Source organism: Mustela lutreola, chromosome 8 (genome assembly GCF_030435805.1).
Source record: "Mustela lutreola isolate mMusLut2 chromosome 8, mMusLut2.pri, whole genome shotgun sequence".
NCBI lineage: Eukaryota > Metazoa > Chordata > Mammalia > Carnivora > Mustelidae > Mustela > Mustela lutreola.
Window position 1 is genome coordinate 81,368,337 of NC_081297.1, and position 23,466 is coordinate 81,391,802.

General features: G+C 36.8%; 1 protein-coding gene across 7 annotated transcripts in view; it reads right to left on the minus strand.

The window, feature by feature from the left end:
• The window catches only part of DNAI7 (dynein axonemal intermediate chain 7), a 65,052-nt gene that overhangs the window by 40,510 nt on the left and 1,076 nt on the right, over positions 1-23,466 (minus strand). The window contains exons 2-6 of one of the 7 annotated variants that reach the window (XM_059185782.1): positions 21,021-21,038; positions 11,546-11,630; positions 9,568-9,659; positions 7,045-7,146; positions 6,071-6,208 (exon numbers count right to left, since the gene is read on the minus strand). In XM_059185782.1, the coding sequence (XP_059041765.1) occupies positions 6,071-6,208; positions 7,045-7,146; positions 9,568-9,659; positions 11,546-11,630; positions 21,021-21,038 (435 nt within the window). Of the gene's footprint in view, positions 1-6,070; positions 6,209-7,044; positions 7,147-9,567; positions 9,660-11,545; positions 11,631-17,508; positions 17,772-21,020; positions 21,039-23,466 lie in introns of those variants that run through there. The other 6 variants (XM_059185784.1, XM_059185781.1, XM_059185779.1 and 3 more) reach the window with 6 other exon arrangements.

Genomic DNA, 23,466 nt, shown 5'->3' on the forward strand with positions numbered 1-23,466 from the left:
GGGGCAGCTTGGATACCTAAGACTATGGAACAGTAGAAATAATGGTATAACAACAATGAGGAGGAGGCTGACAAGAAGAGAGTTACTAATATATACTGAATGTTTATGTAGGAGTCCAGGGCAGGCCACCCCCAAATGAACCACAAAGGCCCAACACTGATCATTTTGAACTGAAGCTACTTGAGAGTCAACTGTACAAAGATACTTAGACTTCTTCTGTCCTCCTGAAAGGAGGAAACAAATCTCCCATATAAAAAACACCAATCCCTGTACTAAGAAAAGACATCTTTATTACCAAAGGCAAGGGCTATCAAGTAGAGAAAACTGTAGAAATAAACCTTGTTACTTTTTTACTAATCTACTACCTCAGCCCAAATTCTGCTTAGAGTTCCTAATTCAAGCTCACAAATACCTGTTTTCCTTATCCTGTAAATGCCTCACAAATCTATTGTTTCTTTGTCTAAAATGTGCCTGCCTTGGTCATTTCTTTCTTTCTTTCTTTTTTTTCTTTTTAAGATTTTATTTATTTATTTATTTGACAGAGATCACAAGTAGGCAGAGAGGCAGGCAGAGAGAGGGGGCAGCAGGCTCCCTGCTGAACAGAGAGCCAGATTCAGGGCTGGATCCCAGGACCCTGGGATCATGACCTGAGCCGAAGGCAGAGACTTTAACCCACTGAGCCACCCAGGTGCCCAAAGTCTCAATTTCATTATTGGGTCTCCATGTGCACATAATAAAACTGTCTTCTTTCTCCCATTAACCTGTCTCATATCAATTGAATTCTCCGTCCAGCTGAAAGACCTTGAAGGGTAGAAGAATTTTCCCTCTCCTACACTTACTACGTGCCAGGAACTGTTCTAAACCTTTATACATATTCATTCTATCTTCATCATATCTATGAGCTAGATATTGTTATTGTGCCTATTTTTATAGATAAGGAAACTGAAGTTTCACCTGTAAGGAGTTTGGAAGATCTGACCCCATCCTAACAAACAAAAAGCTCAACAGACTGAAAAATCAAAAAAACCCCTTCTTTGACCCACAAGAGGGGAAGAAACAGGGCAAACACCTGCCCTCAAGACTGAAGAGACCTAGATTCAGGAGCAAAAGCCACTGTAGAAACCAGTGCCAAGTAAGAACATCTGAACTGTAAATGCCAAATTATTGGAAGCTCAGTGTAGACAACTCTTGAAAGTTAAAAACTCCAGAAAAGGGGTGCCTGGTTGGCTCAGTCGTTAAGCGTCTGCCTTTGGCTGGCTCAGATCTTGATCCCAGCGTCCTGGGATCCCTCCTCATATCTGGCTCCCTGCTCAGCGGGGAGCCTGTTTCTCCCTCCCCAGCTCCCTGGTGTTTGTGGTCCCTCTCTATCTCTCTCTGTCATAAATAAATTAAAAATCTTAAAAACAACAAAAACTCCAGGAGAACACAGTCATGAAAGGGAGAGGGCCCATAATATTGTTAGATTTACCACCAAACACTCCACCGGGTTCTATAACAACTATGGGAGCAAAATCCCCTCCTATTTCTAGCAGGGGGAGGGGAAAGGGAATGCCTAACAAGGCCTGATCTCAAGGGAAACTAATTAGAGCCTAATCTGCAGGAATTTTATCAGAGCTTAACTCACCCAGGGCAAAGAAAATACACAACTCTAGCTGGCTCTAGCCATTCCCTCCCACCAAAAAGGGAATAAAAAAAATTAAAGAAAATCGTGAAGTTCACCATGCAGAGATGCAGAGACACAGGCTTTACTGAAAGACTGAAACCTAATTTCAGGACTGTAGGATTCTTCCCCTCTCCCTACCTTATCTCGTAGTCACATTACTAAAGGCCTGTTTACAGCAGCTCCTTTTACCCAGTACATCATGTTGAGCTATCAGGAGAAAATTACAAGTCATACCAAAAGGCAAAACCCATAATTTGAAAAGACAAAGCAAGCATCAGAACCACACATGGCAGGGAAGTTGGAATTATCAGACCAGGAATTTAAAACAACTATGATTAATATGCTGAGGGCTCTATTGGATAAAACAGACAGCATCCATGAATAGATGGGCAATGTAAAGGAGAGAGATGGAAATTGTAAGAAAGAACCAGAAAGAGATGCTAGATCAAAGGATACTGTAACTGGAATGGAAATGCCTTTGGGGGGCTTATAGTAGACTGGACTCAGCTGAGGGAAGAATCTCTGAGGCAGAGGACATAGCAATAGAATCCTTGAAAACCAAATGGCAAAGACAACAAAAACCTAAAAAAACAACGTAAAAAAATAGAACAAAATATCGTGGGACCGTGGGACAACTACAAAGGGTGCCACATACACATAATGAAGATACTGGAAGGAGAAAAAAAGAGAGAAAGGAACAGAAGAAATATGTGACATAATAATAATTGAGAATTTCCTAAATTAATGTCTGATGCTAAACCACAGGTTCAGGAAGCTCAGAGAACACCAAGCAGGATAAATGCCCTAAAAAACGATACTTAGGCACATCATTTCCAAACTCAGAAAAAGCAAAGATAAAAGAAAAAAATCCCCACAGAAGTCAGAGGGAAAAAACCTTACCTTTAGAGGAACAAAAATCAAGAATTGCATTTAACATCTCAGAAATCATGCAAGTAGGTACCCTGGGTAGCTCAGGCAGGTAAAAATTTGCCTTTGGCTCAGATCATGATCTCAACATCCTGGGATCAAGCCTCACATACAGCTTCCTACTTCTCCCTCTCCCTGCCACACCCTGCTTGTGCTCTTCCTCTCTGTCAAATAAAATCTTTTTTAAAAAATCAAGCAAGCAAGAGGAGAGCAGAGATATTTATAGTGCTGAAAGAAACTGAGGCACAGCAAGATCAAGGAACAACCAGTAAGTGGCAGGATTTAGTTCTGAACACTGACACATAATAAACACCTCATACATTCCAAATTAAGGGAGGCAGCTCAGTGGCAGTATGGACTCAAGCCAGAATGCAGGACTTCAATCCTAGCCACTTCTCATTAACAGTGTGATCTTGGGCAAGTTATAGAACATCTTCGTGCCTCTGTGCATCACTGTGCCTTCTTCATTTGTGAAATGGGAATAATAGTGAATACCTCATAGAGTTATTATAAGAATTCAGCAAGTTACTATTTCTAAAGCCTGGCATAGTATTATTTAAGAGTGTGCCAAATTGGGGCGCCTGGGTGACTCAGTGGATTAAGCCGCTGCCTTCGGCTCAGGTCATGATCTCAGGGTCCTGGGATCGAGTCCCGCATCGGGCTCTCTGCTCAGCAGGGGGCCTGCTTCCCTCTCTCTCTCTCTCTCTGCCTGCCTCTCCATCTACTTGTGATCTCTCTGTCAAATAAATAAATAAAAATCTTAAAAAAAAAAAAAAAGACTGTGCCAAATAAATACATTTGATCATTTAGAACTTGATGTTTACTGTGGCATCAATGCTATCTAATTCTTTTCTGTTCCTCATGTGCTGCCTACTTTAGTTTCCTAGTGCTAGGATCATGCTCTTCTGTCTCCTGCTTTTTTTAAGTGTTTTGGTTTTTTTTTTTAAAGAATTTATTTATTTATCAGAGAGAGGGAGAGAGACAGAGAGTGTGCAGCAGGGGAAGCAGCTGGCAGAGGGAGAAGCAGGCTCCTCACTGCACAAGAAGCCCATTGCAGGACTCGATCCCAGAACCCTGGGATCATGACCTGAGCTGAAGGCAGACACTTACCCGACAGCCACACAGGCATCCCCTTCTATCTCTTCTTTTGTTACTTATCTTTTTCTCATTTTCCCTACTCTTTGTTATTTCCACTTCTGTCACCCACTCTCACATTAGGAAGATTTCCCTTCCAGCTCATCGCTGATGAACTCTACTTCCGCTACTTCCCACTCTCTTCTGGCTCTTACAGAGCACCAGGTTCTTAGACCAGCATCATGCCACGGCAACGTGGCAGAGAGGGTGTGCAATGGCAAGAAGACCTCACTGTGTACGGAAGGCTCCATCGATAGAGTAAGACTCATCTGAAATCTCATAGGAGACTCTAAGCATGTCACAATCTCTCTTTCTATGTAAAATGGGTCTCATAAGTGTGTCTAAATCAAATCAGGCAAGCGTGTTACGAACTTAACAGAATCTGGAGTTACTCCATCTTTTTTTTTTTTTTTTTTTAAGATTTTATTTATTTGACAGAGAGAGATCACAAGTAGGCAGAAAGGCAGGCAGAGAGAGAGAAGGGGGGAAGCAGGCTCCTCGCTGAGCAGAGACCCCCGATATGGGACTTGATCCCAGGACCCTGAGATCAAGACCCGAGCCGAAGGCAGAGGCTTAACCCACTGAGCCACCCAGGCGCCCTGGAGTTACTCCATCCTATAATAACATGTACAAGAAGGAAACCACACTGACAAAAAAAACCCACAAAAGATGGTGAGGAACTGTAACAAAAGCATTAGAGGATAAAAGGACCAAGAGCAGTGAATTCCTTCCAGTTTCAACTATTCTGTAGGTGTGTCTAGTGTGGATTTTTCTATTCATCCTAACTTGGGATTCACTGGTTTCTTGAATCTGAGGGTTTGTATCTTTTCTCAACTCTGGAAAAATGTCAGCCGTTTTCTCTTTGAAATATTGTCATTCCCTCATTCTTCTGCATCTCCTTCTGGCACTCATTTTCAATGTATTTTAGCCTCTTTTCCTCTATCATACATGTCTGTTAATTGCTCATTCATATTTTCCATCTCTTTATCTCTCTGTTATATTCTGGTAAATTCTCCCAATCGACTTGTGATTCATTTGTGATTAAGAATCATTTTCTTATTCCCCTTCTCTAAGCTAAAGATGAGCCAAACAAGTTCCTATCATTTCCTTTTGCAAATAGGTATTTTCTCTTTTATCCACAATAATTTTTGGAGGCTCCCAGTCATATAAGGCATCTTTGATTCAACTTGCCAGCTTTCACATACTCTAGGAATTGCTTCCTGACGTGCTTTAAAACAAGGCTAACCCAAAACTTAACAGAGAGGAAAGCCTCTGGAGAAGTGGCTTCTCTGTGAAGCCACTGATTTTGAGACTTTCCTACTTCTCTGAATTGTTTTATGGCCTCCAAGATTTTCTGTTATTTTGTTTTGAACTTGGCAATGAGTTTTTTTAAATATTTATTTATTGGGGTACCTGGGTGGCTCAGATGGTTAAGCATTTGCTTTCGGCTCAGGTCACGATCTTCAGGTCCTGGGATCAAGCCCCAGGTCAGGTTCCCAGCTCAGTGGGGAGTCTGCTTCTCCCTCTTCCTCTGCCTCTCCCCCTGCCTGTGTTCTCTCATTCTCTCTCTCTCTCTTTCAAATGAATAAATAAAATCTTTAAAAAATATTTATTTATTTATTTATTTGAGAGAGAGGGAGACAGCACGCAAAAGAGAGCACTAGAGTGGGGAAAGGGACAGAGGGAGAGAATCTTCAAGTAGACTCCCTGCTGGGCCCAGAGCAGAGGACGTGGGACTCAATCTTAGAATCCCTAAGATCATGACCTCAGCTAAAACCAAGTCAGACACTTAATCGACTAACCCACCCAGGCACCTGTAGGCAATGAATTTAAATATCATTAAAAAAATTTTTTTAGCATTTTTAAGTGCATAATAAAGTGGAAGTTCCTCCAGGTAGCCTGTCCATCCTATTTGCCAAAGTAGAAAGTACAATATTCTTACTCGTCTTTATACTTTCATGCCTTCAAGAGTAAGTGCCTGGCACATAGTTAACATTGAAAAACATCTCTAGTAAACATAGATTAGTGGAAAATTTCAACTCAGGATAAAATCATATACTTTTTCCCCAAGTTATCTACATAAATGGATGCAACCTGTTTATTTTTTTTTTCCTGCTTGGATTAGACACACATGTTTCACATTTATGTCATGATGATCTTATCTAAGGAATTTTAGAAATTTAAAAAAATGAAAAGATAAGCAAATAATTTTCTCCATAACCAAGTAAGCAGTAGTGTTATTAATTGGCAAGTACTATGGTTATTCAATTTATTCCTATTTTGGAGTCAATATCAGACAATTTATAATTTAAATAATTCAAAATTATAGAATATTTCAGTACCTACCTTTAGCACTAGTTTGCTTTTTGCAATTACTTCCTCAAGTGTCTCATTTGTTTCCTCTTTCCACAAGCTAATGAAAGTATTAATTTCTGGGGATATTGAAGGATCAGGACTCCCATCACATTGAATGTAGTGTTTCCACTGTGAAATAAAAATGTCTAAAGGTTCACACTGATGAAAATTCAAAGATTAAATAACTTTTTTCAAAGTATCAGTTCTCATAATCTAGTTTTTCCAATTTAGGCAAAAAACATGACTTCAATTGCTTATTTGAAATATCTCTAAAATAACAAAATTCTTTTCATCAAAATGATTTAAAAGTTTCCATAATTCAAATAAATAGCAATTCTACTATTTGTCACATTTTAAAAACAGTATTTATGAGTTGATTTTGTTTTGCCTTCCTCTCTAATCATATAACTTCTATACTTATAAAAGCCAACTCGGGCTAGTTTCTACTTTTCAGACTGTTACTAGTTGTTAATAATGACTTGCATTTTAGTATGAGTTCTTCCATTTACTCTGTAGTACATGCAAATTCTGCATTTGTAATCATATTATCCTTAACAATTTTTTGCTTAAATTTATGCCACCATTATCTTTTGCCATATTATTAATTGTTCCTTTTTTTCTGGATAATAATTTTTGCTGTTTCCAAAGTTATGCTCTTTTGAGCAACACTAGATTCCTTTAAACTCAAAATTTTCTATTTAAATTTGGAATAATTTTCTCGTGTAGATTCCCCTAAATTAAACCAGAGTCAAAAGATCTAAAAATTTCAAGGATCTTACTATTGACAAATAGTTTTCTACAAAGCTATGTGAATTTACTTTGCCACATGCGATATGAGAGATTTGTCAGATTAGAGATGTATTACAGACAAACTCTTAAGTCTGGGGAACATTAAAAAGGATATCAGACTATAACTCCCTCTTGTGGTACAAAAGTATTAGTTCACACACATAAATAGGTCTTACCTGAGAAAGCAATCTTGTATCTCGTTTCAATTTTTCTGCTTCAGGAAAACACCCTTCTAATAAACAAAGTTCTTCAAGTTCTTCATGTCTCCTTTCTAGATCCTATTACATGGGGATAAATACATTGATCTGCTCTTAAATTTTAGCTTTATGTTTCATAAATAGCATCTAAACTTTACTGACAAAATATTTAGTTTCAAAATGAACACTAAAGTTAGTTTGAGTGTAACTGTCATTTCCAAAAGGTTTCATCTGAAACAGTGGTTTGTGAATGATCTGCAGACTCTGGTGGGTCCCTAAGACTCTGGGGATCTGTAAAGTCAAATCTGCCCTCGTAATAATACTAAAACAGTAACCGCCTTTTCTGTAGTGTATACATTTGCACTAATGGCACAAAATGGTATAAAATTGCTGGTGCCTCAGCACAAATCAGGTCAAAAGCTGTACTAGGGGTCACATTCTTTGAGGGAGTGGGGTGGGAAACAGCCAGTTTCACATAAGAATGATGTGATAAAGTGAAAATTATTAATTTTATTAAATTTGAACTCATCAGTATATGTCTTTTGATTATTCTATGTGATAAAATGGGAAGTATGCATAGAGCAATTCTGCTACATATCAAACAACAAGACTGTTTTGAGAAATAAATACTTGTGCAATTATTAGAGTATTTTGGCAGACACTCAAAAATGAATGAATTGAGCGTGTTAATTCCAGGAAACAACTATAAGTATTTGTTACCAGTGACAAAATTCAAGTTTTCAAATAAAAATAAAATAAATTTAAAAATAAAATATAAAATAAAAAAGTAAAATAAAATAAAATAAAAATTCAAAATTTAAAGGGGGGCTCAGTCAGGTGAGTGTCCGACTCTTGGTTTCGGCTCAGGTCATGATCTCAGGTCATGGGATCAGGTCCTACATCGTGGGGCTCTGTGCTCAGTGGGGAGTCTGCTTGAGATTCTCTCTTTCCCTCCCCCTCGGCCCTTCCTCCCTGCTCTCTCTCTCAAATAAATGAATCTTTAAGGAAAAGAATTCGAATTTTAAGAAAACTTGCACCTACCACTGTTTGACATTTTCTCCCTAAAAACCTTTCTGATTTGACTGGAGATGACACTAGTGCATGCAATTTTTTATAATGAATAATAAAAATGTGTCAATATTTGGAAGGAAATAATTCAGTAAATGAAATTCTTCTAAGCAATCAATCATGATATTGCAAAATCATACATGGTTATAAGATCTATTTAAAGGGTAGGATAAATCAGTGTTTTAGTGTAACAGAGCATGAAAAGTTCATTAATATGATTTCAGATTCCATACTGAGAAACTATGACACTGAGTTTTGGCATAGTATCAAAAAGAATATTCACAATTAACTGAAAAGCTTTAATATTCCTCCTTTTTCCAACTATGAATTTGTGTGAGGCCAGATGTTTCTTCAAAACAACACACTGAAACAGAATACTGAAGTCGGTATGAGAATCCAGCTGTCTTTTGTTAAGTCCGACATCGAAGAGATATTAAAAACATAAACAATGTCACTTATTTCCCTAATTTAAAAAATATATATAATGTGTGGTGATGGATGTTAGAGTATTGTAATAATCTTTTCACAATATATACAAATACTGGGTCACTATGTTGTATACCTAAACTAATATAATTTTATATATCAATTATAATTCAATAATATATATATATAATTATAGGTGTTTTCTTTTTTTAAATGTTAATATATTTACTTACTTTTACTAATGTTTATTTCTAACAATAATCTGTTAATATAATGTGTCTTACAATTTCTCAGTTTAAATTTCTAATATGGTAAATATTGATAGACAAAACCCACATAAATCTCCTTTGGGGTCTTCAATTTTTAACTTATAAGGTTTCTCCTCAGAGAAATTATTGATCTGAAAAATTCTGGTGAAAAAGATAAGTAAAACTAAAACAGGAGAGGTAGAATTTGAGTTTGGGGGGTGGGGGAGGGGGTGTCTCTGTTTAATCATCTATAAAACAGACTGAGAAAAATAACTTAAGGCTTACAAGCAAGGGCTCTGAAGCAAGGCTATTTATGTCTAAGTCCTGGCTCCACTGTTTGCTTTCCTTATTCCTCAATTTCCTTATCTGTGAAATGTGGGTAATAATTTCACTAACTTTCTGGTAGAATTTAATGAGTTAAACGAGTTTATATAGGCCTAAAACCTATACCACTACCATTAGTGGTAGGTATGGGGGAGAGTGACTTTACATGGCCAAACACATCTGATAGCCACATAGTTCGTCTTCATTCATAACATTATTAGGGATGCCTGGGTGGTTCAGTTGCTTAACCATCTAACCACGGCTCAGGTCATGATCCCAGGGTCTTGGGATTGAGCCCCGAATCCATCTCCTTGCTCAGCGGAGAACCTGCTTCTCCCTCTGTCTGCCACTCCCCCTGCTCATGCTCTCTCTCTCTCTCTCTCTCTGACAAATAAATCAAATCTTTAAAAAAATAACATTACTAATGTTTATATACTTTTGCTTCAAGTTGATGCCATTTTTCTTTCTCAATCCGTTGTATTTCAAGCCTTTCCATTTCTTCTTTTTCATATTTCACACGGGCTTCCTCTAAAGAACCAAAAACAAAACAAAACAAAATCTTTTCTCAGTGATTAAAACAATCTTTTTTTTTTTTTTTTTTTTTTTTTTTTTTTTTTTTAAAGATTTTACTTATTTGACACACAGAGAGAGATCACAAGTAGGCAGAGAGGCAGGTAGAGAAAGAGAGGAGGAAGCAGGCTCCCCATGGAGTAGAGAGCCCGACGCGGGGCTCAATCGCAGAACCCTGAGATCATGACCTGAGCTGAAGGCAGAGGCTTTAACCCACTGAGCCACCCAGGCGCCCCTAAATCAATCTATTTTAAAATATTTTCAACATGTAAGGGTGGTGGAATATTTTATAGAAGTCACAACCACATCATGTGGTAGAAATAAAATGAATGCTAGATTTTTTTTCAAAAAACAACATGACTTAAACTTCCTGGCCAAGAAAATACAACTATAATGATATTTCTCTTTCCCCCCAAAGTTTACAGATATCCAATAATAATTTTAATCAAGAAAAAGTGACAGATTGATCATGGGTAATTAAGGAGAGGTAAAACCTTCAGATTTCCATAAGTCTGTGACATCTACATCATCAGAAGAAACTACCCTAATCTTCTCTTCTACCGTAATCTTTATTAAAAAATATATGAGGGGTGCCTGGGTGGCTTGGTTGGTTGAGAGGCTGCCTTCAGCTCAGGTCATGATCCAGGGGTCCTGGAATCGAGACCCACATTGGGCTCTCTGCTCAGTGGAGAGCCTGTTTCTCCCTCTCCCTCTGCCTGCCTCTCTACCTACTTGTGTTTTGTCAAATAAATAAATAAAACCTTTAAAAATATATGAAATATATGTTGAAGAATATGAGTTTAATCCAATTTTTAAAAACATTCCCCAAGATTTAGATTCTGATAATGTACTCTTATCAAGAGCCACCTAAGAAGGATTTATTATGATTACACACAAAAAATCAACATGGAACCTGAGGACAGAATTTTAAAACCTGAATTTGAATCCACACATGTTCTCAATGCTAAAAGCTACAACCACTTGAAATATTCAGATTTTTAAAATCACTTTTTGGTATTTTTTAAATAACTGATATTTTTATGAACTTTTAACTGACTTTCTTTTTTACAAATGAAAATTTGTAAAATTGGGCAAATAAACATTATTAAACTATAAAAACTTGGGCTGCTCTGTACATTTCTTGTTAGTGTCTACTTCCCATATTTAATGAATGTATCAGAATTCTTACTGTACAATTAGCACCAATGCCTCTGATTTCATCAGTAAATACAAAGACTTCCAAGATTGGTTTGCCAGAGTTAGCAAATAAAAATAGAGCATGCTTACTTGAACTTGAATTTCAGATAACGGAATTGCCTTTTTTTTTTTTTTTAAAGTATGTTCCATATCTCATGAGACAAATTATCCCAAATTATCCACTGTTTATCTGAAATTGATATTTAACTGGGCGTTTTGTATTTTATCTGGCAACTCCCCTTCAAGATATATCTGAAAGTGACTGGTATATACTAACAGAACTTTCTGGGTACCCTTTAAACAGCAGAAATTTATTACAAAACAGATGAGATTAGGGCGCCGGTGGCTCAGTTGGTTAAGTGACTGCCTTCAACTCAGGTCATGGTCCTGGAGTCCCAGGATCAAGTCCTGCATTGGGCTCCCAGCTCCATGGGGAGTCTGCTTCTCCCTCTGACCTTCTCCCCTCTCATGCTCTCTCTCTTTCTGTCTCAAATGAATAAATAAAATCTTAAAAAAAAAAATAGATGAGATTTGAAAAATTGAAGAATTTTGAAAATTCTTTTAAAAAATATTGACTGGAATGTAGAAATACCAACCTACTGTTATATTCCCTGCATATGAAAATAGTAACACTGTGTATTTTGTACCTTCCTCTTTTTGCCGTCTTTCCTCCTCCTCTTGTAGCTGCTTTAATCGTTCAGCTTTGGTGATTTTCCTCTTCTTCTTGCCAGACTTAAATGTCACAACATAAGAAAAGGCTATTAACATGTATCCAAATTACTTTTAAACACATATCCCTCAAATAGTAATTATGAAAAACACTTTTGCTTCCATGAATCCAGCCTTTCATTCATTCAAGTAAGACTTTATTATGTACAAAGCCTTGACCCAATGCACTGAGGACAAAGTATGGAAGCAAGTAAGAAAAATAAGCATAAAATTTATTAAACGCAAGAGTGACAGTGCCAATTTAGTTACTATACAATTAATGCTATGCAATTAATATGCAATTTACATAATTTTCTCATTCCTAGTTTCCACATCTTTAAAATGGTGCTACATAAGACCTCATTTTGGGGTGCCTGGGTGGCTCAGTCGGTTGAATGTCTGACTCTTGATTTCAGCTCAGGTCATGATCCCAGGGCTGTGAGTTGAGCCCTGCATTGGGTTCTGTCCTCAGCTCAGGGTCTGCTTCAAATTCTCTCTCTCTCTTCCTCCCTTCACTCACACATATTCTCTGTTTCTCAAATAAATAAATAAAATCTTTTAAAAAAGACCTCATTTTATTTTTTAAGGATTAAAATAAAATATATATGTAAAATAGATGTAAATAGATATAATAATAATATAGATATGAAATATATATAAAATAGTTATATTATTATTACATGTCTATAATGATTAAAAATACATCATAGAGCAGGTAGGATTTAAGTCTGTGCCCAAGAGATTTTAACATTCAGATATGAGGGGAAGGTATCTCAAGAGGGAAATGTAAGCAATAAGATATGAAGATGGGATGGCCCTGGAAAGGCCAACAAGTTCATGGGCCGTGGGGAGATTCCAAGAAAAGGTAATAGAAATGAAAATGGAAAAAAAGGCTTGAGCCTATGCTATAGAAGTTGGACATTATTCTAAAAAAGTGCAAGCTCCCTAAAAGTTTTTGAGAAGAGCTGCAGCTATTAACAATATAATTTTGAAAACTAACTTTGTATTAGGAAGAAAATGATTATGAAGAGGATACTATTTGGGTGACTATTAAGAGAAGTTACTAGAGACTCTGGGGTGGCTCAGTGGGTTAAAGCCTCTGCCTTTGGCTCAGATCATGATCCAAGGGTCCTGGGATCAAGCCCCGCATTGGGCTCTCTGCTCAGCAGGGAGCCTGCTTCCTCCTCTCTCTGCCTGCCTCTCTCCCTACTTTTGATCTGTCTGTCAAATAAATAAATAAAATCATAACAATGTAACAAACACAGGAGAATGGATACAATACATATTATATAAGTTAACTTAATTTGATGATTAAAATTTGAGGCAAGGAGAAGAATGAGTTAGGGAATAGTCAAAAAGAAAAACTGTAGTCCAGAACAAGTAAATTTGGATGAAAGACTGCTGAAAGGAGTTTAAATCTAATTAATGTGAAGTGCGAGAAGAGCATCCAGGCAATGATTGTGGGCACGGAACCTGGAGAACTGAGGTTTAGCAAAAAAATCAGAGCTATGGAATACAAATATGAGAACTATCTTGGTGATAACCACCTCCTCTCCATTTTCCCTATGGGAAAGTATAGAAAGAAAAGAACACTATCTCAATTTAGCAATCAGTAGAGTGGTTAATCCTTGGAATATACAGACTTCTGATGACCATCTTCTCTTTTTCGCTTACCTAGTGCAAAATGCTCCATTGGAATCTCTAATCCATTAGCCCTACCATTTCTTCATTGATCATTAAGCCACTCATTGCTCCACTTCTTTACCCAGGTTAGGTTTCATAGCTTATCACCATAATCACTAACTTATATATTTTCACTTCCGCATTTTCCTGTCCCTCTAAGAAGCTCAGCTGGCAAATTCCCAGTTCTAGTTCAACTCAGCTCTCCATTTATTCTGCACTAGCAATATGAGCAGCTGAACCCTGCCAGAGAAAAATACACATGAACTCAAATTTATGAGCACAAAGTTTAAATAGACTTTGTGTCATCCAGTATTCCTACCAGTGTTTCATGCTCCTCATTTTTCAAACCTCCAAAATCCTCTCCTCTTTCCTACTCTTAGCTGTTGACTTTATTTTTCATACCATTGGAAACTCTGAGAATAATGTCAGTTACACATCCAAATCTTTGAACCTATCTACATATCTTTGTCTGCCTTCCCTCCCTTTATGCTGTATGATCTGTATGTACTTTCTGCTATTTAAGGCTGAACCTGCTACCTTTATACTGGATCCTAACTTTTATCGCCTATTTAATAAGATCCGGCTCCTGTAATCAATACCTCTAGTAATTCATAAATATCGCCCTCCCTAGATTTCACATCCCTTTCCATCTTTTGCTCTAATTCTGTTACCCTTTATATCAGATCTCCTAAAAGACTTACCTACTGCTTCTACTTTCTCAATTTCTGCATGGCCCACTCTAATCGGGCTTTCATTTCATTTGTTACTCCATTAAAACTTATCCTGTCAAGGAATCTTAAGATGGTCAGACAGTCTTTCATTTTTTTTTTTTAAAGATTTTATTTATTTTTTTGACAGAGAGAGAAAGAGAGAATGAGAGAATGAGAGGGAATACAAGCAGGGGGAAGGGCAAAGGGAGAAGCAGGCTTCCCTCTGAAAAGGGCCCCCAGGTGGGGCTCAATCCCAGTTCTCTGGTATCATGACCTGAACTGAAGACAGAAGCTTAACATCTGAGCCACCCAGGTGCCCCTGACTTCATTTTAAATGTGTTAACAGACATCCTCATGATGAGCTACCTTACATTTTACAATGAGCCAGGTATGAATTGATTCTATTTCCTCACATTGTTTTAAAAAGATGCAATTTTAATGTTCTGATCTTTACACCATTTATAATTTAGAGTAAACATTTAACGTTCCATAGAAATCAAGACGCAAATTTTAGGCAACCGAAGCTTGTCTGTGAATACAGATCTTCCTTGTAATGGGGTTACATCTCAGTCAACCGATTTTAAGTTGAAACTATGGTAAGGCAAAAATGCATTTAATACACTAGCCTGCCAAACATCATAGTTTAGCCTACCCTACCTTAAAAGTGCTTAGAATACTTACGTTGGCCTACAATTGGACAAAGTCATCTAACACAAAGCTTATTTTATAATAAAGTATTGACTATCTTAAGTCATGCACTGAATATTGTCTGAAAGTGAAAACAGAATGGTTGTATGGGTGCAGAAGGGTTCTAAGTGTTTTGGCGGCTTAAGCTTGTGATGAGAGGGCTGGCTGGGAGCTGTGGCTCACTGCTGCTACCCAGTATCATGAAAGAGTATTGTACCACATATTACCTGTGCAGGAAAAGACCAAAATTCCAAATTCAGGGGTGCCAGGGTGGCTCAGTGGGTTAAAGCCTCTGCTTTCAGCTCAGGTCATAGTCCCAGAGTCCTGGGATCGAGCCCCAGATCGGGCTCTCTGCTCCGCAGGGAGCCTGCTTCCTCCTCTCTCTCTGCCTGCCTCTCTGCCTACCTGTGATCTCTGTTGTTAAATAAATAAAATCTTTAAAAAAAAAATCCAAATTCAAAGAATGGTTTCTACTGAATATGTATCATATCATTAACTTGAAAAATCACAAGTAGAACCATTGTAATTTGGGGACAGCATGTATAATATGCTTAAATTACAACAGGATTTAGAGTACAGATATGAACAATAAGGTCCCTCTCCCCTTTGCCCATTCTTTATAGTTCTATGTTGGGAGGTACTTGGGCACCATTCTTAATCTATTCAAACAAAGTCAATTCAAAGAAAAGTATTCTAAGTTCTGTAAAATCTCTTCACAGTTATTACTAAAGGAATTCAAATATCAAAATTTCATTAATAATCCCATTTTCTTTATTGGAAGGATAGTGATAGTTATTAGCTGGGAACAACTGGAATTATCTATGTATTCATCAACATATAAGGTAATTTTCCCCTACAATCTAACTAATGTCTTCTGCTATTCCATGTATTCTATTAAGCACAGTGATTTCTGAAAAAGAATACTGCTGTAAATGCAGTTATAGAAATTTTTTTAAAAAATATTTATTCTCTCTGTGACAACAGAGAGAGAGAGTGAGCACATGCACAAGAGCACAAGCAGGGGGAGTGGCAGACGGAGGAGGGAGAAGCAGGCTCCCTGCTAAACAAGGAGCCAATGCAGAACTCGGTCCCAAGACCCCAGGATCATGACCTGAGCTGAAGGGAGATGCCTAACTGAGTCACCCAGATGTCCCAACAGTGACAGATCTAACAGTGTACCTTTTCTGTAGTCTTGTACAATTTTCCTAGGTTTTGCAATGAGTACTAATAAGCTATATAAAGTTTCACAGGCATCTTTAGTGAAAACATTAAGCTTATTTACATTTTTGGTGATACCCTTAATCTTTCTTCATTAAAAAATTAGTATTTTTTTGGAGTCAAAGTTTTATCAATAAATTACACTGTGAGAGGGTTTTTTGCAACATCATTGCACAATAATCTCAGAGGTGCCATCACTAAAAATTATTACTAGTTCCACAACTTCAGACTACAATATGTAAGAAATTCAGATTATCTTACTACCTGTAATGCCACATCTCACTACAAAGAGCAAAAGACAAAAAGTCCCTTGGTACCTTGATAAGAGAGAGCTTTGCCAACAATAGTATTTGAATTGTCCCTTAGTTTCATAGTCTAGGCCCTGCAGCAATGAAACACTAAGATTTAAATCCACTTTGGTTTTGGAAAGCAAGAGAGTAATTGTGAAAAGGGAGGACTTCATGACAGATTTTTCCCAGGAAAGGGGAAATATGGAAGTAGATGATCTAGAAATTTATTTCCACAAAACTGAAAAAAAAACTATCTGTGTCCTGGCATCCTTAGAAAATCTTTGTGTTTTTAGAAAATCATCATCTAAGTCTCTTCTCAAACTTTACTTCTTTAATCACCCCATATGACAGAGCATCACCACCCATTTCCAACCCCATATTTCTCACTGACCCCTTCCTTGGTTCTCTGTATTTTGAAAGCTATCTGAAATTATATACCTCACCTGACCTCCCCAGATAGAATATAAGCTTTATAAAATGAAACCACGATCCTGAAAAGATATTTGCACCCCCATGTGCACTGTTAAAACATGGAAACAAATGAAGTGTCCATCCATAGATGAATGGATAAATATATATTAATGGAATATTATTCAGCCATAAAAAAGAAGAAAATCTTGCTATTTGTGACAACACAGATGAACCTTAAGGGCATTATGCTAAGTGAAATAAACCAGAGACAAACACTATAAAAAAGATAAACTCACAGAAACAGAATAAACTGGTGATTGTGGCTAGGGCTTGGGGGAAATGGGCAAATATTTGTTAAAGAGTATAAACTTCCATTTACAAGATGAGTAAGTCCTGAAGATCTACTGTACAGAATGCTGACTACACTTAACAATACTGTATTGTATACTTAAGAATTACTAAGTTCATCATCAATGTTTTTACCACACATACACATAAAGGTAATTATGTGAGATGATAGATGTGTAATTAACATTTTGTTTGGTAATCACTTCATAATATATAAGTATGTCAAATTGTTACACTGTATACCTTAAACTTATACAATGTTATATGTCAATTATATCTCAATAAAGTGGATAAAGAAATAATGTAAGTTTCAGAAGAAGAAATAATGTAAGATAAAGAAATTTGTATAAATTAAATGAATATAAATGAATATAAAAATGAAGAAATAATGTAAGACAAAGAAATATGTATACATAAAGAAATAATGTAAGTTTCAGGAGATCAAGACTGTGTCTTGCTACTGTTCTCTTAATATCTAGAACACTGCTAAATCAATGAAATAAGTATTCGTCCCTTAATCTGCAAGGATTTATATACAATGATCTTCATTCTTACCTTGTTTGTGGTAGCAAAAAAGAGGGACAACATAAAAAATCGTAATACATACTTTCAATGAAACATGATGCAGCTGTAAAAAGAAGTGACACGATCTCATCATGCTGAAACTAAAAGATCCAAAACATACTTCTTCTATTCAATCTATGATGCCATCAGATGTAAGAAGTACCTTTAAATTATTACTACCAAGAAAGGGAATGCCCAAGATGGGAGTCTCAAAGGAGATGCCTGCATAAAGCTGGATACATAACTAATGAGAAGTGAACCCATAACAGAAAAACACAGCAAGAAAACCTGTAGATCTTAATCCTAAAAAGGAATAGAAAGAAGAAAAAAAGTCTTGAAAATTTAATCCACAAGTCAGCTCATGTGGATTTGCAGTTTGACTGATACCATTAGACTGATCCAAAAACTCTCAAGCAGACACTTTACAGTAGCATCACATATGAGTAAACCTGTGTGACTGACAGAAGCAAACATCCTCTCTAGAAGAAGTGGATGTCAATCCAGGATGACGATGATTGTTAAGATGATATTGACTATAAGACACATCTCAATTTTAGTAATGTTAAAGTATAAAAAGCTGAGTATCCTAGAATTAATGAAATATAATATCATTAAAATGATAAAGGGAAGGTGCAGAATGCTCCCATCTGTGGGGAGGAAAGGGATGTATGTGTACTTTTTAAAGCCTAAACAATTTATGAAAAGATATGCAGTAGTTCTCCCAGTCTTGAGTAATAGGAAATTTTCCATTTTTATGCTATTTTAATTTTGTACCATGTGCATTTATTACTTTTCCCTTAAAAAATATCTGTGACAGGGCGCCTGGGTGGCTCAGTGGGTTAAGCCGCTGCCTTCGGCTCAGGTCATGATCTCAGGGTCCTGGGATCGAGTCCCACATCGGGCTCTCTGCTCGGCAGGGAGCCTGCTTCCTTCTCTCTCTCTCTGCCTGCCTCTCAGTGTACTTGTAATTTCTCTCTGTCAAATAAATAAATAAAATCTTTAAAAAAAAAAAATATCTGTGACAGGGGCGCCTGGGTGGCTCAGTGGTTAAGCCGCTGCCTTCGGCTCGGGTCATGATCCCAGGGTCCTGGGATCGAGCCCCGCATCGGGCTCTCTGCTCAGCGGGGAGCCTGCTTCCTCCTCTCTCTCTGCCTGCCTCTCTGCCTACTTACAATCTGTCTGTCAAATAAATAAATGAAATCTTAAAAAAAAAAGCCTCTGCCTTCAGCTCAGGTCATGATCCCAGGGTCCTGGGATCGAGTCCCGCATCGGGCTCTCCACTCAGCGGGGAGCCTGCTTCCTCCTCTCTCTCTCTGCCTGCTTCTCTGCCTACTTGTGATTTCCGTCTGTCAAATAAATAAATAAAATCTTTTAAAAAAAATCTGTGAGATTTTCTTTCTTTCTTCAGAAAGAATAAAATATATGTTTCAATGCTTTTCTAACTCTACTATATATTCCCTTACAGACTCAATCCCCAAGCCACAATCTTTAAGAATGGAATAAATTAAAAGTGAGTGATTTATTCCTTATGTTTGATCTCAAATTTCATAGGCTTCCTATCACCATTCTCTCAGGGATACAACACTCTGAACAAAATAATCCAGGAATATTTATTTAGCACCCATGCTCACACAATTAAGCACCAAAGTCACTTAAAACAGTGAGTTTTCACATTGAAAACAATGTATCTAAGATTTCACTATCTAAAACCAAAAATGAAAATCCATACAAACCAATAAACTATCACAGACCCACATACAAATAATTCTAATCCTCCACAATACTTCCATGAGAATGTGTCCAGAACCTTCATAAAATTTGTTCAGTTACATCCACAGCCCTTCAAATAGTTTCAGGTTGGTAGTGGGTACAAATGGCTGAGAGAAGCAAACACAGAAGGCACTCAAAAGCATCTCTTAAAGAAATGTTTAATTGTATAAATATTGCATGCACATTTAAACAAGCATTTCCTTTAAATGGTCAAGGGCCCAGATGTTTTTAAATGTTGGCAGGGTAAATGGGTTTCACATATTCATTAGACAAATAATTGACTGAATTTCTACTATGTGCCAGGCACTGCGCTAAATGCTATGAACATAAAAATTAATGTGACATGTTCCTGACTCAGACAGCTCACAATTATAAATTATTACACTAAAATGATATAAGGGTTATAACTGAGGTATGAACAAATGAATGTTGCTATGAGAACACAGCACAACTTATTATGGAAGAAAGAATGGTAGAAAATTTTACAGAGAAGTGACCTTAAGAAATATGCCTTAAATCAAGCATTCCAAACCCAAATCCCTATTTGATTTTTTAAAGATTTTATTTATTTGACAGAGATCACAAGTAGACAGAGAGGCAGGGAGGGTGGTGGTGGGGGGGAAGCAGGCTCCCTGTTGAGCAGAGAGCCCGATGCGGGGCTTGATCCCAGGACCCTGAGATCATGACCTGAGCCGAAGGCAGAGGCTTTAACCCACTGAGCCACCCAGGCCTCCCCCCACCCCCAAATCCCTACTGGGATCAGGAAGGTAAATAAAGTAGGGAGTCTGGTCATGGCAAACTTGAAAAAAGAGTTTAGGGGCGCCTGGGTGGCTCAGTTGGTTGGACGACTGCCTTCGGCTCAGTTCATGATCCTGGAGTCCCGGGATCGAGTCCCACATCGGGCTCCCAGCTCCATGGGGAGTCTGCTTCTCCCTCTGACCTTCTCCTCGCTCATGTTCTCTCTCACTGTCTCTCTCTCAAATAAATAAATAAAATCTTAAAAAAAAAAAAAAAAAGAAAAAAGAGTTTATGCATTTCTAAAGGGAGGGGCTGCTACTCAGTCTAGCCAACTGCTGCCTTACAGGACTATAGGCCCAATGTTATCGTAGATTTCCCCTTTTTTAAGAATAGATGGGAATCACATTTTTGTATGAAAATAATTTGGCAACTAATGAAAAAACTTTTCAGGTCAAACAAAATATTGTTAGGGACTAAACCTGGCTTGCCAGTTAAGAGATTATAATCTCTGCTTTAAGGTATAAATCTACTAAGTGAAAAAGAAAAGAAGGCATTCTAGACATCCTTTATTCAATTCAAATTTCTACAAAGTATAAAAGAACATCAAGTATGCATTACTATGCAATCCATTTAAAGATGTATTACCTTAGGGTCCACTCTTAAGGTCTTGTAATTAAATTTTTGTGTTTGTCTAGAATAAAGAAAAGGGGTTCCTAATCTAACGTTTTCTAGAGAACAACTAATAAAAAACCTTGAATCTAGGTACAAGTAAAAATTAAAGACTTGAAACCAGAAGTATCTTTTTATGTCAAATTTGAAGGATGTCCTGTATTGTAAAGGATTACCCATGATTTAAATAGCATTAATATCTAAAAAGTAAGCTTAGTAAATTCTATTATAATCTATAATAAAACTAACTAGAAAAATATTTAAAAGTTCTAGTCATACAATGTCAGTGCTTATAAAACTATTTTGAGAAAATAATTTCTACCTACCTTTTTTGCTTTGGGACCCTGAAAGTTGGGAAAACAAGAGGAATGACAAATTTTAAAACTCAGATATTTTTAACAAAAGCACCAATATTATATAAAATGTGAAAATTAAGAGTATCGGGTAAAAACCATAGGAAACTCTCTGCATCACCTTTTCAACTTTCATGTAAATCTAAAATGATCTCAAAATAAAGTCTTTTAAAAAAGAATTTAGACAAATCTACAAGCAGGTCTAGGGAAAAAAAAATAGTTCACCCACTGAAGCATCTTTTTAAAATTATAATTTTTAAAATCCTACACTCTTTCTTATGACAGTTACTCAGTGATCCATCTGTAATGAAATGACCTACCACAAGGCAGAGCAGCAGTCAGGGAGATACTGGTCTAAAGGGTTCCAAGGAACAGTGATTGACTAAATATAGGCAATGATATCAAGTTTGAAAGTGTGGAAATGAGCTCATAAATAAATAATCTTTCTGTAAAATTAGACTGCTGATTTTATAGAAAAAAGAATCAGTTAATTTAAAGCAGGCAAAGCTATGATAAAAAGATTCTGTTCAAGCAATGAATCTTAAAGCAGATCTATTCTTTGGAAATTAATTTGGAAAGCACAATATTGCAATAAGTATTTACCATTAGCTTTCTCATTACATGTGTTTTTCAGTTAACACTACTTGTAATTTCTTGATTAGGCTCATGTGTCCATTAGATATCTGATAAGGACTCTGTAGGAGATCATGTGACTGTAAGATTATACACATTCCACCTCTGAAGACTTTTCCAGGAAAAATTACTGGTTCAAACTACAAGATTACTGTGTTAAATATAAATGTTGAAAGTGACATGAAGCAGATTTTATCTTCTTGAAAGTACATATATTTCATTAATTCATTCAGCAAATATTAATTAACGATTTACACACAGGATGCTCTGGGACAATGGAGATGATATAAAGAGGAATCGTAGAGACTTCGCTCTCGTATAATTTTTACAGTTGGGTTCTATTTTTATTATTATACTCCCATCTTGAAAAAAGTGCTATAAAACAAAAATATGCAAACAGTATTGTTCCTGTTCTCAAGTCATATTTTAAGATAGGCAAATTATTATCTCACTAGTGCTTCTTATGTGAAGTAGGTTTGGGATTAGTACTTATCCTAACGCCTCCTGCAAAACATAAAAAGAGCATCATGTAATACGGTACAGTTGACCCTTGTACGATGTGGGGGTTGGGGTCCTGACTCCCATGCAGGCAAAAATCCACATATAACTTATGACTCCCCCCAAAAACTTAACTATTAATAGCCTATTGTTGACTAGAAGACTTACTGATAACATAAACAGTTAATGCATATTTTTGTATATGTATTATATACTATATTCTTGAAATAAAATAAGCTTGAGAAAAGAAATACTAAGAAAAATAATAAAAAGAATACATTAACAGTCCTGTACTTTATTTATTCAAAAAACCTGCCTATAAGTAGATTCCTACAGTTCAAAGTGGACCAGCATTATTCAAGAGTCAACTGTGGTTCTCAAAGTTCAGAGGGCTTGTTAAAAAAATGCATATTCCTGTGGCACTTCCCCCCTCCACCACAATTCAGTAGATATTAAGCATTGAACTGTATCCCCGTTCTGTCCCCCAGTACCTCCAAATTTTACCTTATTTGGAACTAGAGTTGTTACTGATGTAATTAGTTAAATTAAGATGAGATAATAATGGAACAGAATGACCTCTACTCCAAAACGACTGGTGTCCTTATAAAAAGGAGAAATTTGGACACAAACATGCACACAGAAAGACCACCACATAAAGAAGGGGGGAATGTTGCCACAAGCCAAGGAACTACCAGAAGCTAGGAAAGAGGTCTGAACAGATCGCTCCCTAGCACCTGCAGAGGGAGCAGAGCCCTCGAAAACACCTTCTTGATCTTGGATTTATCAGCCACTAGAATGGCGAAACAGTAAGTTTCTACTGTTTAAGCCACTTAGTTTACTTTGTTACTTGGCAGCCCTAGGAAACTAATACTGTAGGTTTGTTTGGTGTCCAGTCTGTTCCTAGAATTTGCAACCTAACAGCAATCCAGATGTAGTAGACATTCAGGGACATTTTGATAAACATTGCTAGAAGCATAAGATGAAATTTAAGTTCCAGTGAAAAATAAATAGAGGCTTATTGTTCCCTCAATTTATCAGCAGTTTTTAGGCTAAAAGTCCATTTACTTCCTATTCTTCCTGACATGAACATTCTCCATCAATTCTGGTAAACTCAGTCATACTTTAAAATACAGTTTGAAAAGCATTGCTTTTCCCTTTCTGTGCCCTTTCCCACCCCAATTTTATCATTTCCAACTTAGTCTTACTCCACTGCAGACATTTCAACTGTTACAGTAAAAAATCTGTATTCTTATTAGTTTAGCCTGTCTCCCATAGCAGGGAGGGGGTG